At 41.0% G+C, this 18937-nt stretch overlaps 1 protein-coding gene across 3 annotated transcripts; it reads right to left on the bottom strand.

The window, feature by feature from the left end:
* Positions 1-1930: 1930 nt before the first annotated feature.
* Positions 1931-18937, bottom strand: ZSCAN12 (zinc finger and SCAN domain containing 12). Of its 3 annotated transcripts, XM_082637640.1 has the most exons (4): positions 18865-18937; positions 17529-18015; positions 13343-13487; positions 1931-3872 (listed from the first exon to the last, which is right to left on the bottom strand). In XM_082637640.1, exons 2-4 carry the CDS (start codon positions 17949-17951, stop codon positions 3841-3843), a joined length of 600 nt encoding a protein of 199 aa, XP_082493766.1. In that variant the 5' UTR covers positions 17952-18015; positions 18865-18937; the 3' UTR covers positions 1931-3840. The 3 variants fall into 3 exon arrangements, with proteins under 3 accessions (XP_082493766.1, XP_082493765.1, XP_082493764.1); XM_082637639.1 differs by lacking the exons at positions 13343-13487; positions 18865-18937 and adding an exon at positions 10717-11869 and having other exon boundaries at positions 17529-17609; XM_082637638.1 differs by lacking the exons at positions 1931-3872; positions 13343-13487; positions 18865-18937 and adding an exon at positions 10512-11869 and having other exon boundaries at positions 17529-17609.

Here is an 18937-nt window from a genome sequence, read left to right as displayed (position 1 = left end):
AATTGTGAAATAATCATTGCAAAGTTTTGAAATCTGTGGGTTCCTATATTTAGTGACCTACTATAAAATCCGTAAGCCTCACTTTCATAGAGATTGGGCTACATTGCCAATTTGCTGAAGAAGAGCTTCTAAAAGATTCTTTCCTCTTTTAGCCTGTAGGTTTTAGAACTGAAAAGAATAAACAAATTACTTAAAGTATTAGCCTTCAGGATATTATGTGTTACCTATAAGGGAAAATACCTCTATTATTATCTGTCAATAAGCTATATGTGAATTATCTTTTTGATAAATTTATTTTATTATTTAGTTATTTATCTTGGCTGCGTTGGGTCTTTTGTTGCTGTGCACGGGCTTTCTCTAGTTGCGGTGAGCGGAGGCTACTCTTCGTTGCAGTGCACGGGCTTCTCACTGCGATGGCTTCTCTTGTTGTGGAGCACAGGCTCTAGGCACACGGGTTTCAGTAGTTGTGGCACACGGGCTCTAGAGCACAGGCTCAGTAGTTGTGGCGCACGGGCTTAGCGGCTCTGCAGCATGTGGGATCTTCCCGGACCAGGGATCGAACCCGTGTCCCCTGAATTGGCAGGCGGATTCTTAACCACTGCGCCACCAGGGAAGCCCTCTTTTTCTGTCTTAAAAAAAAAAAAAAATCTGGGAAATATATACTCTGTGAATGACACCTATACGGCTTTGTGTTGGGAGAACACAGAGGCAGTGCCAAATTTAGGAAAGCAGCCAACGTCCAACAATTCAGTGATGTGGTTCCTTTCATTATGTTTACTGAAACTTTAATAATGTCATTTTTATGCCCTGGTGTACTCATACAAGCCTATTTAGCCCATAAAAATAATATATATATGTGTATATGTGTGTATATATATATATATAGTTACAATAAACAGTAAACAATATTGTTTACGCTTGAATGAATTTCAGATATGAGATTAGAGTGGGCATGGGAAAATAACATGTCCCCAGTAAACAGATAATCATCTCAGAGATAGTGTCAACAAGTCCAGGGATGCAGGTAAACATCTTAATTTCAAAAGTCCTGGTTGCTTATGTTTACAGACTCCTTTGAGAAGCAAAAAGAACTTCTGACTTTTCCTTTTCTTGACTTGAGACGTTCATTGAATGTTTTTAGTGGCTACAATGGGAAATTTAAGATACCTGTTCCCCATACATCTTGCCCATTTACATATCATGGAGACTTCCATGATATCATGGAAGTCCATGACTCCCATGACTTCCAATATCATGGAGACTATTGGTGAGGCTTGATGTCTGTCTGTACAACTTCCCACAATCTTCTCATTTAAAAGAGCCTCCCTAATATGGACTCACTGCTGTTTACTAAGGTCCAACCTCTATCTGAAGACTTTTCCATAATCATCACCCTGTCAGTTTTTCTTTAGTGTGATTTCTCCAATGCTGAATAATGCTGGTGATTCCATGGAAAACATTTCCACATTCATCACATTTATAAGATCTATCTCCTATGTAGATTCTCTAGTGCAGTCAGTCCTGACTTCTGGGTGAAGGTCTTCCTTCCTACTTCCTTCACATACGGTTCTATAAGGTTTCCATGCTGAATAAAGGCATCCTTACAGTCATCACATTTTATGCAGTCTCTTGCTCGTGTGGGTTTTCTGATATCAAATAAGGCTGCTTTGGCTGATGTCAAATACAACTTTCCCGGGCTTCCCTGGTGGTGCAGTGGTTGATAGTCCGCCTGCCCATGCAGGGGACACGGGTTCATGCCCCGGTCCGGGAGGATCCCACATGCTGCGGAGCGGCTGGGCCCGTGAGCCATGGCTGTTGAGCCTGCGCGTCCAGAGCCTGTGCTCCACGACGGGGGAGGCCACAACAGTGAGAGGCCCGCGTACCGCAAAAAAAAAAAAAAAAAAAAAAAAAAAAAAAAAAAAAAAAATACAACTTTCCCACATTCCTTATACTGATAGCATTTTCCCCTATGATAGATTTCCTAGTGGGAAAGGAGGGACCCACTGTAAACAAAAGCTTTTCCAAAAGTGTTGCTCTCAGAGACATTCTCTTTGGTATGTACTTCCTAATGCTGAGTAATGACTCACCAGTAACTAAAGCTTTTACTAACTTACTGCATTGATGTTGTAATTCTACAGATTCCCCTCACATGATTTAGCATCTTCAGAATATTTTTGTGTTGGAGACAAGTCCTTATTTTCATTCTCAGTAACACCATCTAAAAAAAATGCACAGACAATTCAAATGTCAGTTGTCTCTTCTGCTGAGATCATGAGACTTATGATGAGAAACAGCGATAAAAATAAAACCCAGTTTTATCTAAAGTGCATGCCTTTTCAGTATCCCTAAACTACCAATTCAATTTTGAAAAGCACGCAAGAAGGCATGTGAAGTTCCAGTTTGAGAAGAGACAGCTGGACTGTCAGAAAGAGACTGGAAGAGCATACAGAATTTTCTCACAAAATGTGACAAAGAATCGGAAAGGTATAATCAAAAAATTTAAGAGGAAATCAGTTTGAATCTGGAGGTGAAAAAAAGGGAACATCATGAAACCAAGAGAAATTTTAATTTGCTAAAGGGTAGTTAAAAGTACCATTTACACCAAATGAATGTACCTAGGCCACTAGTATAGACAAACAAAATGCTCCATAAATGTTTGTTAAATGGATCAACAAACAATGGCATATAATAAAAGTTAACTCAAGGCAACAGGTAGATCAGTTTCAAAATGCATACTATTTTGATGTGGGGAAATCAGTAAACTGGAAAAATAACAGTGGGGAAAATAATTTTTTCAGTTAATATGCAGGATTAAAAGATAAGAAGAAAAACATTTTGAAGCTAAAGGAGTTGAATAAGTCAAAACAATAACAAAACAAACACAGACACCTCCCAAATATTACTCAGTTTCTACCTAAAGAATTGGGCAAAGAGACGGGTAGAAGCAAGGTTTCCAGGGAAAGGACACTAACAAGAGTTCTAAAAACCTTCTTTTCAAGGATGTCTTCTTTCTCTGCAGACATTCTTTCTCATCTGCTTTCCATTTCATAAGGCAATAACATGAGAGTTAAACTAAGATAGGGTCTTAATAGGCTGGACCTGACACCCTTTGATTCCAGGGTACTATCTTGCCATAAGCATACCTTGTTCTATCCTTGTTCTATCTGGGCCCTAAAAGCAATGGGATGGTCTTGGAAAATTGAATTTGAAGCTGTCCTTCAGTAAAAACACCCAAATAACAAAAAAACCCAACACAGGCAGAGAAGGTTCCAGAGGTGTACATGAATACCTGGCGGAATTAAAGCCCATGAGGGAGATACTGGGTTATGGCTCCAGAGACATCTGGTGGATCCTAAAGTTGTTTTGCTGCTTTCTGTTCTATTCCTGAAGCCTTTCACTAGTCAAGCCATAAATGATCCTCCCAACCCTTCCCACCTGATGGCTTGTCCTTCAAGCTGTCTCTTCAACCTCTCTAGCATAACTGATGCCTCTTCTCTACATTCTGAATATTATTCTCCTTAGGTCTGCAGCTCTACAGGCAGAGGTCAGGACCTGCTTCAGCGCCTGCTCCTTGGTCTGTATTTCTGGTCTCAGCATCTGTGGGCAGAGCTCCCCGAGTCTTCTGACAGCCCTGTGAGGTCCAAATATCTATTTCCTGGTAGCAACAACTTAAAGTTGGAAGAAAGATTTTGTTTTGCCAGTCTGATTCTTGGTCCCAGGCACAGCCCTCTCCCTCTACCATCAGTCACTATTAGAGATCTTTCCTGCAAGAAGACTGCCATTCTGGAATAAGCGAGCTCAGGAGAAGATTCACTCCAGCTTGGGGTTCACACTGATTTTTCAGAAGTATATCCTTGTAGCTAGTCTTCTTCCTGAGGCATAGAACAACACTGTTAACAGAAACTCTAAATTTTATTTAGCTCTTACCCAAGAACTCACTTACCTGACAACGCACTGAAATAAAAAAGGAACTCTGTCAGAAAGCTAAAAAAATTAGAAGACAGAGTGGGAGTGACTGCAAATTATTAGTAAACACTATCTGCTATAATCTCTTACTTCCTAGTTTAAGTTAATAAAGCTTGAGAGAAAGACCATGACCCTCCTCCCTTTGGTTCTCCCCTTCTAAGAATCCCAAATAGGAAAGAACATTAGAGATCAGAAAATAACGGCTAATATTTATTGAAAATTGACTGTGAATTTACTCATCTAAGCAGATTTTATCATTCCACTGACAGATGAATGATACTGAGGCACAGAGGGATTAAGTAATTTGCTAAAAGTCAAACAAGTGGATTCTATGTCGTTCCTTGTGTTCCGACTTATTCTAGGGAGTCATGAGTGGGATCATCTCAAAGGAACCCAACTTTCCTTTTACCAAATTGGGATTCCAGACCTTCCTCTTTTTCTCAACAGCCCCAATAACCTAAGACAACTCAGGACTTGGAAGCCATCTTTAACTTTCGCCTGCAACTCAATTCGTCCGACTGAACTTCACCGGAGTCCCTAAAGGGCTGAATCACACACTGAGTCGAAGCCGGAGTCCACGAACCCGCTATCACCACCACCTACGACCCAAAGGCCAAAAGAGTTCGCAGTTCTAGGCCTGCGGCTGTCAACAATGCCTCACCCACAGGTCTCCTCTAGGAATCTGGAGGTTCTCTCCTCTCTGTGGTTGCCTGGCAGCATCCCCGCCCCTGCTGAGCAGCGCAGGCTCCGGCAGCTAGGTCAGGTAACTCCCAAGGGCCTGCGCTCTGAGGCTGGGGCACGGCACGCTCCGCCCAGGGTCCGCCTTCCCCTGGCAGAACTTCGGAAGAGCAACTCAGACAAAAAGGGAAACTCCTTAGCTGCTAATTATCTCTAACAGGGGTGGAGACATAAGATAGGAAAATCTTTCCTTGCCAGTTTAGGCGATGTTTATCTCCTGCCAGCCACTGTTCATTAGTTCCCAAGGTAAGAAAGTAAAAGTAGACCTGAGCGGGAGCTTTAATCCCAGCGGCAACAACCCAGCAGTGCTGGGGAAAATGCAGTATAGTTACAGGTAATTTCTGGCCTGGGGCTGGAGCATCTAGAGGCATCGCATTTGAGAGAGCCCATTGAGAGAGCCCACGGCAATAGAACAATAGCAAACGGCTATAAGGCACTTAGGTGCTAACCACTGTTCTAAGCACTTTATATAAACCCCCCATTTATCCGTATAACAATTATCCTCCCTAGGTCTGCAGCTCCCCAGGCAGAAGTAGGTACTATTATCGATATTTTACATTATGAGGAAATGAGATTAAGTCGCTTACTCAAAGTCATTGAGCTAGAGTTTGGCTACAGCAAGCTGTAGAGTTCCTAAGTTTCCTCCTCCTTTATCAGGGATGAAATGGTGATATACCTACTCTTAAATATTTCACTTAAGTAGTCTGAGCTGAGGCGCTAGATCAAAAAGTAAGATACGCATATCAAGCTTAGACAGGAATAATGACGATCTGCATAAATCAAAGGTGACAAATGGCCTCCTCTTAGGAATCCTCGGGACACCCAGGACCAGGCCATTTGGGCTTAAGAAGATGATTGGTAGAGCAAACGTATATTTCCCAAAGATCACCTTGAACTGTGATGGCTGAAAACTCTGGGAGCCTTGACTGATGGGGTTTCAGACCTGGAAAAGGTCTTTTATAAGTGTGGGAAGAGAATCAACTGTTTACAAGAAATCAAGGGATAAGGCTGGCTCTCAATAATGATCTCACAATGTGGGCTAGGGAGCTAAGCAACTGAGAAGTTTAAAATACTTATCGTGGTTGGCTTTGTCAAAATCAAATTATATGTATATAAAAGTGTATGTATAAAGTAAAAATTAAAAACATATTTTATATAAAATATATCCATACCTACTTTTTATATACAAATATGATATAAAAATACTATGTATAAGAAGTAATGTGCAAGAACTCCTTACCAGTTATACCCAGAAACATCGGAAGGAGAGAGGACCCAAAGAAATTCTAATAAAATGATGAACTGCTGGAGGGGCTTTAAAATGTAAAATTTTCAGTGCGAAAGGTTGAAAGTTGAGAAAGTTCAATTAGTTATCAAAATGATTATCCCTGTATTAAACAAACACGTTGCTCAAATAAATTCTGTGCTTGTGGAGTCAGGAGGGGCATCTGAAGGAACTATTTTATATAATATATACTTATCTATGTTTTTCTTAATCCAAGAAGTGGTACTAGCTACAAATATAAAAACTTTAAAAAACCCTCATCAAAGGTATATCCATAGTGAGTTATTGGATAGATCCATAATGGGGACATCTCTCTAATCTTTATATTAGTCAGATATCCCTTATTCTGTCAGAATAATGCAGAGAATAATGGTTCTAAGCTAGGAGTATGATCCTTTCCTATAAAGAGCTCATCTTTAAAGTGAAATGTCTCCCGCAGACACCCTCATTGTGCAGGCAACAAGAATTAGGGCTGATATTTATGCTGGCCCAAACTTCATCCAATATTTAGTATGCAAGAGGATGGGGATATTATTACCTTTGGTGTTTGGACCCAGGACTCTATAGAGTTTCTTAAGTATTTTCCAGAATACTGATAGGAATTGAAAATTTTCTACAGGTAATAACTCAAAGCACTGAGTACCACTGCAACATGCAGTTCGTTCATCTGAAATAAACAGAGGAAGAGTGGGCTCTGGAACTGCTTAGTTCATATCTTGGTCCCACCACATACTAACTTTGTGACCTCAAGCAGCTTTATTGATTTGTTTCCCCAGCTAAAAATGAAATAATGTGAGCAAAGCATTTACTAATGTCTGGCCCTTAGTAAGCAGTTAACAATTACATAATACTGTTAATAAATCCTTTCCTCTACTCCTAAAGATTGCCAATAATAAGACTGATTGTTAACAACTTTACAATCACTGGATATTAACAAAAGAGGCTACTTCTGTTCTGAGTACAAGAGTGCAGAGCTTTTCTAAGTGCTTCTATCTGATTGCTCTCCACCTCCATCCTCACCATGCCCATGAGATTTCTCAATCCCAGAGCCCTGCTCAACACCCCTGTTTTTTTGTTTGCTTTTGTTTTTTTTCAAAAGGGGCCCATCTTCCTTCCCTTCACAGTCCCTTTCTATTACACTCTCTGGAACCCTTTTGTGATTGTCAGGTTACTTTTTCATCCAAAGCCCATGTTTAAGCTCATTTTACTTTTCACTGCTTTAGAAATTTGATTCTCCCCCAACCTCTCCAGGTGCTTTTTGCCTTAAACACTCAATATCTTGTTTACCTTCAATCAATTAGAAAACAGAGGCTAGTCAATCTTATTCTCATCCTTAATGTTACTTCTAAGCTGCTGCTTCATGATTCATTTGAGTTTTATACCAGTTATTCTACCTGGCTGTTGTATTACTGGCTGCCATTACTTCTCTTGTGGACTTGCTTCACTTTCATACTCTTTTCTTTCCATCCTTCCTCCTGTTACTGATGATTTAAAAACCCACATAGATGAGCTGCTTCAAGGGACCCTGATTTCCTAGGTACTGTCATTGTCACACCACATCTTTTATACATAAAGGTGTACTCCTGACTTCATCTCAAGTCATTTTCTGTTCACCGCACTCCCCAATTCCATATCTAACACGTCATGTCCTCCACTTGCCCCTCAGGGCCTTCAACTTTGCTGTGTGGCCAGTTTAGTTCCAGATAGTAACCTTACATCTTCTCCTTATCTAGGACTAGTCTGACCCCCTTTGATGCCCACCTGGAAACCCCATGGCACTCCGCCCTTTTTTTCGGTTCTACAACTGTATTTAAGCACAAGAAACCACCAGAACAAACCCCCCACATTTATTTTAAATAAGTTACGAACTGTATTCTTCTATGTAATAGGCATATTCCATTGTTCTGGGTCTCTGTTTATGGTTCCTTTATAATATTACTTAAGAGAGTTATAGGCAAATGGAGGAACCTGTGTGCACTGAGAGAATATGTTAGGCAGAAACTGAACTGGAGAGGCTGCAAGTAACAGCATGGACAGTGGACAGCACGTTTAGAATAAGGACTGCATTCCATCGAGCAGTCAGATTAAAGAGAGAGGCTCTGACATTATGAGGAGCAATTTCAGTTTGGAAAACACGTTTGTGAAATCAGATTAGATGACAAGTATGGACAGCATCAGTTTGGTAAAGAGATGTTCTCATGAAGGCTCTTGTTACTAAGTCAAGTCCCCTCCAAAGAGACGAATTTACATGAGAGAAATTTGAGACAGGGAAAGGTAGGGAATAGGCCTCATATACTTAGAGCTACAGAGCTCTCAAGGCTCAGTTCTAGGATCCTTGTTCGTTTCCCGGACATAAAAAAAATTAGGTTTCCAATCCTAGCTGCCTCAATGCCTGGTGCACAACTCCAGTGTTGGTCTTATGAAAAAGCCTAAGCAGTCCTCAACTTGCGAATGAGTTGTTTTTTAAATGTTCATTTGCTTTCCTATGTTGTGAACTCAGAAAGTTTTCCCACAGTCAACGTAAATCTAATCCCAAAAGCCAATGTGACGCATAATATGCCTAAGTTATAGCACTAACACCATTGTCATTTTCATGGGAAAATGTGTTCACAATTACAATTTAGAAAGCTAGGAACATAGATATTTCTATAGGACTAGGGACTCTTCTAGTTCCAAGCCAGTGATATTCCTATGTCCTATACAGGGATTACGGACAGAGGGGCAAGAGACTAGGGCACTAGGGAAATGGGGGTAGAGTATATTATAGGAGTGGAGAGACGGGATAAAGACAGGGCTGGGCAGAAAGGTAGTTAGGAATAAAGAATGGTGATTACCCTTCTTTTTCCTCTCCTTCCTCTTTTGTCACTATCTTACCACTTCAAACCCACTGACCAGCTAGAGGTGAAGGGAGACGAGGGGACTGAAGCTGTGTGGGGTGAGGTGGGAAGGCAGTCCTAGAAATTGTGGAGTTTGCTGCGGCAACGTAGAAAGGGAAAGAAATAAAAGGACATCTCAGTAGAGATCAAATATGACTTCTGTAAATAAAAAGATAAACAGACCAGGAGCTGTGTGTACTTCTTTGTGGCTTGCCTGCTATCCACTACAATGATCATCACAGGTTCTCATCAAAAACAGAATTGTTTACTCAGTAATATAGGGGTAATGTCAACCAGTTTTTGGTTGATTTGTTGTTTTCTGAAGCCCCAAGGCAAAGAATCACTAATCTTTGGCTCTTTTATGTGCTCAAGAAGGTACAAAAACCAAAAAATTATAAGCCAGTTCTCACAAGAAATTGTTAGGGGATTCAGAACACAATGGTAACTACAGAGGTGGGAAAAAGGGAAGTGTAAACCAGGGAAGAACACCAGCACCCCCCCCCACACACACACACATGCCTTGCACTCAGAAGAACCTTGGGAGACTTGGAATATAGGTCAGTCTTTTTTGACACATTTAAATTTGAAGGGACAGAAAGGCCATCTCGAAGACCTAGTTTTTAGGCATGATGGTGGTCTAATTCCCTGTTCATTGTAAGAGCTGGTGGCTCAAGTCCCCTGAAGGGCTTTCCTCGTGCTAAAAATCTGCAGCGGCCTGTGTTCATGCTTCCTCACTTCACTGGCAACCACGAAAGTAGCAGTGATTCAGCACAATGTTTCTCAAAATTTAGAGTACATCAGGTGACTGTGGAGCTATAAAAATGAAGATTCTCAATCCCCATCTCAGATCTAATAAAGCATAGTATCTGTGACTGGGACTCAGGTACGTTAAACAAGCTCCACAGGTGATTCTGATGTTCACTGATGTTGAGGAATCACTACTGTAACGAACAGGACTTGAAGTCACAAAACTGCACTTAAGCTGCTGGTCTTTTCCTTTGTGTGATATTGCAGCTATGTCACCATCTCCATAAGCAAGAGTATCCTCATTTTTAAAATGGAGAATAATTTTAATTTATAGAAACATTTTAGGAATTCAATGAGAAAAGTGCTTTTTGTAAGTGTCAAAGTATTAGGTGAAATTATTGGCATTCTAACCATCCCAGAGTCTGTCCTCAAGCTATGTTTCCAACGTAGTGCCATCAACTGCCCAGTTTGAATGAACTCTCTACTTTAGGTTGGCTAGTCTTGTCATTGATGCTTCCAAACTACATGCACTCTGCTTACATTTGTTCTACCCTAAATGTTTTCTCACTTTTGCCTTCCAAATATCCCCATCAAACCTTTATCTTAAATAAGGTCTTTCCTGACCACTTCAGGTAACAGTGATCTGTCCTTCAGAATTTATAGCTTGCCAAGTGCCACTTTAATTCTACACTACTTTGAGCAACAATTCTATTGTCCTATAGTCTTGACTAAACAGTGGACCTTATATATCCCAAACTAGGTTGTAAACTCTTTGAGAAAAGGAATCTGGTGTTACGCTCCTTGTTCTCCACAGCACCTAATGAAATGGGCAGCAGAGTGTATTTTTTATGAAATATCCGAAGTTACCTTATAGCAACAGTGACTAACATTTTGTCCTAAATCATCTCAAAGCTAGTATTTCTCTCCAGCCTGCACTCTGTGAGACAGCTTCTCTACAGTCTTCACACAGAACCAGATTTTTCTCCTCTGTGGGTGGTCTGATGTTGAGTAAGAGCTGAGTTCTGCCTAAACGACTCCCCACACTCTTTACATTTAAAGGGACCACCTCTATTATGGATTCTCTGGTGTTTACTAAGATCTGACCTCTGTCTGAAGGCTTTGCCACATTCGTCACATTGGTAGGGTTTCTCCCCAGTGTGGATTCTCTGATGCTGAATGAGACTGGTGATTCCTCGGAAGGTATTCCCACACTCATCGCATTTGTAGGGCCTCTCTCCAGTGTGGATTCTCTGGTGTTCTGTGAGGACTGATCTTTGAGTGAAAGCCTTTCCACACTTATCACATTTATAGGGTCTCTCTCCAGTGTGAATTCGTTGATGTTCTATAAGACTTGTCCTCTGAATAAAGGCTTTTCCACATACATCACATTTGTAGGGTTTCTCCCCAGTGTGGATTCTCTGATGCTGAATAAGGCCACTCTGACTGAAGGACTTCCCACATTCCTTACACTGACAGCATTTTTCTTTGTGGTGGATCTCCTGATGGGAAACAAGGGAGGAGTTATAAACAAAGGCCTTTCCACACTCGCTGCACTCATAGGGCTTTGCCCCAGTATGGACTCCTTGATGCTGGGTAAGAATTGAACGCCGACTAAAACTTTTATTACACTGAGTACAATGATAAGGTTTGTCTCTTGTGTGGATTTTGAGATGGTGAAAGAGACCTGCTTTCTGGCTAAAGGCTTTGCCACATTCATTACAGTGGTAGTGTTTCTCTCCTGTGTGAAGTCTCTGATGTTGATTAAGAGCTGACCACCGGCCAAAGGCTTTGCCGCACTCATTACATTTATATGGTTTCTCTCCCGTGTGTATTATTTTGTGTCGAATAAGCACAGTTCTCCCACGGAAAGTTTTTCCACATTCTTCGCATTTGTAGGGCCTGTCTCCAGTATGGATCCTCTGATGTTCTACAAAGCATGAGTGTTGACTAAAAGCTCTTCCACAGTCATCACATTCATAAGGCTTTTCTCCTGGACAGACTCTCTGGTATTCAGAAAGGTCTGAGTTCTCAGTCAAACTTACTCCATTTTCATCACATGTATGTTGTTTATCTTCCCTGGAGTATCCAGAAGGCTCTCCTATTTTTTCTTCAGGTTCATAAGTTTTTTCATACCTAGCTGACTGAGACATTTCATTTTCAAATTTGCTAGATATATTCCCATATGGTTTCATTTCTTCAGAAACTTCTTGCTTTAGAGTTAAATTCCTATACTCATTTCCAGTCTCAACATCTGAAACTAAAAATGGATCATAAATGTTAACTAGTTTCTTGTGATAGCAAACAGCAACTTCACTAGGCAACATAAAATTATTCAAATGAAAAATTACATAAGAACCTAGAGTTCCTGCATGACTATAAAATGGCACTAGACTATACGACAGACTAATAAACAAAGCACTCCAAACACTGTTAAGGAAAAGACCAATAACCCAATAGAAAACTTGGCAAAGAAAAAAACTGATGGTTTCCAGGAAAGGAAATACAATAGTTCTTAAACACAAGAAAAGTTGCTCTACCTCACAATAAGGGAAAAGCAAATTTAAACAATATTGAGTATAATTTTCACCCATCAGATTTGCCAATAGCTTGATATAACACTATGTTCATGACATGGATATCATATATTGCCAGTGGGAGTGTAAATTGGCCCAAGCTTTATAGAGGGCAGGTTGACAATATATATAAACATTACAACTATATATATAAAACCTTTGACCTAGTAATTCCACACAGAAGAATTTATGCTACAGATATATTCACACATACAGTTATTTACCACAGCACTATTTGTTACAGTAAAAGAGCAGGGCCAACTTAAATGTCATCAGCAGGGGAAGTTAATTGCATGATATATCCATACATTTTAATATTAAACAGCTGTTAAGAAATAAAAAATGCAAGGTTCTACAATCTTAGTGATAAAGAGAGGAAAATATATTTGAATATGAAAAACATACATATATGATTAAAAAATCTCTAGAAGGACACACAAGAAACTAGTAACAGTGACAACCTATTTCAGAATAGGGGTAAGGAGACCAAATGGCTAGGGAAATTGAGTGGAATGAAAACTTTTCACTGGGTAACTTTAAATTATTATTTTTTGAACCACGTGAATTTTCACCTATTTAAAATAATTAAATGAAAAAAAAATAGAGGAAATAGAAATAAGAAAGGTACTGAGTCTTTTACCCCTTCACTAACTTTGAACATTCTACCCGATTTGCTTTATTACTCCTTCTCTTTATAAGAGTAATACACACATACACACACACACACACACACACAAACACACACACTTTTTTTTTTTCCCTGTACCATCTGAGAGCTGCAGACATCATGGAGCAAAGGTTTATTTAACTGAAGGAGGCAGGAGATAGTCGAATTGGAAGATAATGGAATTGTCTGCTAGGATAAAGGCTAAAAATAGCAGGGAGGTCAGTACAGAGGAAAATAACTGTCAGAAGAACTAAACTAAGTGATTTCAAATAAAATACAGCCAGAATTTTAAAAGTATTAATATAAAGAGAAAAAAAGAGCTGTAGAGTGACAAACCAGGCTGCCTGAGGTCTACACATGAGCCGTCAGATATCTAGAGAGACTTTCCTGACTTTAATGATCAGAAACAGCACAAAGTACAAAAGAGCCCCAGTGTTCCTGTGTTAGCCCCATCTTCCCCTTCCTCCCAAGGTGGGTCTTTCTTCTTTACCTTGCTTCTTCTGGGCTTCAAGTTCTGGAGATTCACACTTTAGCTGGGCTTTCACAGACGGGAGGGACATTCTGGGTTCTTGTTCTGTTCTTAGAGCTACCATCTCCTGCAAGAGCATTTCCTGTTCCTCAGTGTGGACTGAGACCTGAGTTAGATGAGATATAACTGAGATACTCACTCTGATAACATTAAACAGAACAGTATACTATTCATGGCAGTGGCACCCAGCTCTCTGAAACTTGAAATAAACTTCTTTCCAGATATCAGCTGACCATAATCCTACTCATTCTTCAAGGCCAACATAAATGTCACCTCCTCTGAGAAACCTTCCCTTCCCCAGCTGGAAGTAATTTCCCCTATTCTTAACAGTTAAAGAATGTTGATTGTGCCCCTTTTACTTCTTAGTCTATGCTCAAAGAAATGGAGAAGTGAAAGAGAAAAAAAAAAAGAAAAGAGAGAAGGAAAAGAAGGTAAAAAGAGGCAGAAAGGAGGGGAAAAGAACTTAGGGGGAAATAAAACAGAAGTGAGAAAGAAGGAAAGGAAAGGGGAAAAGTAAAGGGAGAAAGTAAAAGTGAAAGTAAAGAAAGGAAGGGAAAAAAGGAAAAGGAGAGAAATCTCTTCCATATTTACCCCAAAAGCTGTTCCTAATAGACTCTGCTCTTCTGAGGTCCCCATCCCACTTCTTTCTGGGAAGATGATCTTATTTTCTATTTATCTAAGATCACAATCATCTCAAAAAATCATCTCCCCTTCACTTTATCTATCTCCACTCTCATACTCTTCTTCCCTTGTATCTTAGAAGATGTCTTTTCTTTTTCAAGGCTTGTATCTACTTTTGCCTTCAATCTCATCCTTTTCTGCTTCGCTTTAACCCCTGCTCCTTCAATTAACTCATTTACTCAGCAATTTCAGTCACTCTGTAGCTTCCACTACTCCACGGGCCCATTTCCTTTTGCATTTAAAAGTAATAGGTTTCCCCAGCATGGTATTATAAAAAGCAGGGATCTGGAATCACTCTAGTTACTTACTCTGATCCTTAGTTTAGGAGCTCTGTCACCATGGGCTAGAAATTACTCTGAGATTATGACACCATGCCATGTAAAGCACTCCGCACAAGGACTTGGCATACAACAGGCCCTCAAGTTACTTCCCCATCCCCTTCAATGGCTAAATTTTGTAAATAAGAAATCACCATACACTGGCTCTATTTCCCTGACATAGTTTCATTTTGTAATCTCTCCCTCAGAATAAGAGCCAAAATCAGCAGGTACTATCTCAGATGTACAGAAAAAGTTGTTTTGATACTTCAAATTTTGGGGAGGGGAAAGCAAAAAAAGGTCAGCATAGTGAACTGTGCCTTCTGTCCCTGGATCTTCGGTTAGGCCTCACAAATCAAGCTGTAAACTCCACTAGCTACCCTCAGCAACCCTCAAGGGAAAGGACTGGTTGGCAAAACAAACTCAACATGACTAAAACCAAATTACTTTTGCCTGCACCTGAAAATCCCATTCTTTCTTTCGGTTCTCTTCCTACCTTCCAGGCCACTCCCCAGTTTCCACTGCTGGTTACTCCCCTGATGATACCTTTTTGTCTCATGGCTTTAAATACCACCCATATTCTGGCAAGTCCCAATTTTATATTTCTAGCACAGATTCCCCCCACTGAATTCCAACTTTTTATATCCAGTTGCTTGCTCAAACTTTCCACTTGGATTCTAGTAAGACTCTCAAAATTTACACATCTAAAACCTAACTCTTGATTCCTTTTACCATCTCAGTGAATGACAAACCCATTCTACCTGATGTTCAGACTAAAAACCTTGGCATAATCTTTAACTCACGTTCTCTCACATCCCGCAACCGATACAGAAACAAATCCTCTCAAGCTCTACCTTCAAAATGTATCCAGAATCCAATCACATCTCACCACTTCCACTGCTACTATCCTAGCCCAGGCCACCAGCATCTCTTGCCTGGATTATTGCTTATAGCCACAGCCTCCTAAACTGGTTTCCCTGCTTCTAACTTTGTCCCCTATGCCTCCCCTAGTCCCACCATGAGCCCCAATGTAGAACTTTTCCAACATAGCAGGTAGTAATTATGTTAAAGTTTAAGTCAGATTAAATCTCTCTTCTGCTCAAAACTCTCCAACGACTTTCCATCTCAGAATAAAATCCGAATTCCTTATAATGGCCTACAAGTCCCTTGTATGGTTTGATCTTCTTATAACTATCTGATTTCATCTCCTCCTTGACAAATACATCTCTACCATGACAAGCACATTCTCACCTTAGGACCTATCCATTTACTACTGATATTTCCCCTGCCTGAACACTCTTATCCTAGATGGCTGCATGGCTTGCTCTTTTAATTCAGATATCTGCTCTAAATGTCACCCTACCTGAAAATCCTTCCCTGACCAGTCTATTGAAAACAACACAATCTTCGTTTCATTCACTATTCCTTTTCTCTGCTTTACTGTTGCTTCTTTAAATATAGAATTTATGACCACCTGATGTATCATACATTTGTTGATTTTTTGTTTACTGTCTGTCTCCTCTCAGTAGACTAAAATCTATCAACGTAAGAGCAGCAACCGTCTACACTTTGTTCACTGGTGCATTCCCAGTGCCTAGTAAACAATAGATAGTCAATAAATATCTGCTGAATGAATGAACTTTTCCCAATCCCCCTTCGCCTACAATTTTGAACTGTTAGAAGTGTCTCCGTTATGCTCGTCTTTCAAGCTTGAAATCCCTACTGCTTAGCCTAGAATAGACTGCTCAGTAAAGAGTTCTCCATTCTTTCTTCCTTCTTTATACCTCTACTCTGTCATCATTTTCAATTAATTCTTACCTAAGACATGCCTCTTCCTTCGCAGTCACACTTTCATGACCCTATTTTAAACTTAGATCTTTTTGCCACATGCTCCTTTCCTCTTCAGTCTTTGTACTTCAATGCCAGACTGTATTTCCTTTTTATTATTTCACCATTTATACTCGCTATACCAAGCTTTCTTAGCCTTGATTCTATTGACATGCTGGGTCAAATAATTTTTTGTTGTATAAGGCTGTTATTTCCACTGTGAGATATCTAGCAGCATCCCTGTCCTTTAGCCACTAGATGCCAGTAGTACCTCCCGCCATTAAGACAACCAAAAATGTTCCACGACATTGCCAAATGCCCTGTGCGGTACAAAATTGTCACCGGGTGAAAACCACTGTCTTTTATCAACGCTAAAACAAAACAAAATAGTCCTATGTAATTTGGTTCTTTTTTATATCTTGGCGTTAGTAAAATTCATTTAGACTCAGAACAGATTAGGAGCTTCTGTCCTACAGAATAAAATCTAAACTCAAGAGGTTGGTATTCAAGGTCCTGGACTCTCTGTGCTCAACTCTTCTACTCACATCTCACCTTTCCAACTTAACTGGGCTTTCAACTACTCAAAGAAACATGGGTCCCATGACCTGCCCCTCCCTCCTAACTTTCCACTCTGCTCCTACATCTCATTCCTCTGAGATGGTGACTTTGATTTCTCCATCTTTTAATCCCCCCCCCCTTTTTTTTTTTGCAATACGCGGGCCTCTCACTGTTGTGGCCTCTCCCGTTGTGGAGCACAGGCTCAGGACGCACAGGCTCAGCGGCCATGGCTCATGGGCCCAGCCGCTCCGCGGCATGTGGGATCTTCCCGGACCGGGGCACGAACCCGTGTCCCCTACATCGGCAGGCGGACTCTCAACCACTGTGCCACCAGGGAAGCCCCTATCTTTTAATCCTTTAATGGAGACAAGGCAGTGGATATATCTGCAAAACCTTATTTCTTAAATATTTGTATTGTTCAGCAGAAGTGATGCCCCTTTCAAGAGGCTGCTGCCCACCTTGTTACCGTCATCTCTCTAACATTTTCTCTCTGTCCTACAAGTTTTCTGTTTAGATCTAATGTTTCTGGGCAGCATTTCATCAAACAGAATTTCTGCATTTTAATGCAGAAATACATGATCCTTCTACGGAAAAGATATAAATAAGTTAGGATTATGTTAACCAATGTTTCACGACACTCAGGCCCCTTTCTGATGCACCAAAGTGTCGAGAATACGTTTTGTGAAATAATGTTAAGACTTCATTCTGGCCTAGAAATCCCTACTTCATCTTTTCTCAAACAGAAACCACATCTTTGTTCTCACCTGATATCCTGGCTCATCTAACTCTCTCTCTAAATCCTCCAGCACAGTCACCACCTCTTCCCCACTCTGTGGATGCTGTTCCTGGACCCAAGCTTGGAGCTCCTCGGGCAGGATGGTTAGGAATTGCTCCAACACCAGCAGTTCCAGAATCTGCTCTTTTGTGTGGGTCTCTGGCCTCAGCCACTGATGGCAAAGTTCCCGGAGTTGGCTCAAAGCCTCCCGGGGTCCAGATGTTTCCTGGTAACAGAACTGCCTGAAGTACTGTCGGAAGACCTCCCTGCTGTGGGTGGTGTTCTTTTGCAGGTTCTGATCCTGTCTGGCGGTACACTTATTTTCCTCCTCCACCTCCTCTTCCTCTATCTTTATTTCCAAAAGTTCATCCTGGTCCTTGTCGGCCTGGATGGACCAAGAAGATGCCATCATAGCTGTGCAAAAGCTTATGAATGCTTCAAGCAAGATCTCCCGTGCCGTCTCTTTCTGGCTGGAACTGAAGAAGAAGCCATCATCATTAACACAAACTACACCAAAAACAAAAACTGTAAATTCTAAGAATTAAAAAATGCACTTTGAAAGCCGCCTCCAGGTTAATTTTCTATAAGCAGGAAAATACTCTGATAAAAAAGACTCAAGAATAGACTAATTTAAAGAAAAATATTAAGTAAAAGGTGCTAAGTTGTTTCAGGACTCTAAGAAAGAAGAATAAGACTCGGTAGGAAACATTTTCACTTGATGATAGAAAAAAGAACAATTAAACGGAATAAACAAACATTTACGGCAAACAAATCATAATAAAAAGTTGAGACATCCTTGATTAGCTGCTTTTTAAATTTTTTAAATACCCAGATGTCTGGTGGAAATCATGAAGTCATAAAAGCAGCAAAGTCACATGAATTTATTCCCTCAGGGGCTTAATCTCTCTGCTCCTCATTCTTCGTTTATCAAGCGAAAAGGCTGGAGACATTGGTCTTTAAGACTTTCTTCTACCCTCGCGTTCTGCGATTTTAAATCTAAAGGCAGGCCCAGGAAAGAGGCCCTAGGACGCCAGTCAGCGTCTGTGACCCAAGACTGTTCAGAAATGTCAGAAGGCGCATAATTCAAGAAGGGTACATCGCGCGAGACAAGCCCGGGAGGAATGGAGCGCACAGCCGGGTCTCTCCTTCATCCCCGGGCTCCGACCCACTCTCCGAGGGATCGGGGGTCGGGGCTAGCTTCTGCGTCAAAGAGCTTCTCGCGGATCCACCTAGGCAAGTGAGGCCCGGAGGCCGCCCCACTCCAGCCGGGGCCGAGAAGGCCGTAGCACCCCCGCCCGCCGCGTCCGCAGCACAGGACCGCTCACCCGCAGCCCCAGGACGCCAGCAGCGGTTTCTCTCCGGGGACAAGGGGTTGACGCCTCGAACCGCTTCGAAACC

Source organism: Mesoplodon mirus, assembly GCF_964341445.2.
Source record: "Mesoplodon mirus genome assembly, chromosome: 12".
Classification (NCBI taxonomy): domain Eukaryota; kingdom Metazoa; phylum Chordata; class Mammalia; order Artiodactyla; family Ziphiidae; genus Mesoplodon; species Mesoplodon mirus.
This window is presented reverse-complemented; position numbering and strand designations above follow the sequence as displayed.

Bases quoted from the DNA above. Each gene is read 5' to 3' on its own strand.
- ZSCAN12 (XM_082637638.1), bottom strand. From the start codon at position 11,804: ATGAAACCATATGGGAATATATCTAGCAAATTTGAAAATGAAATGTCT.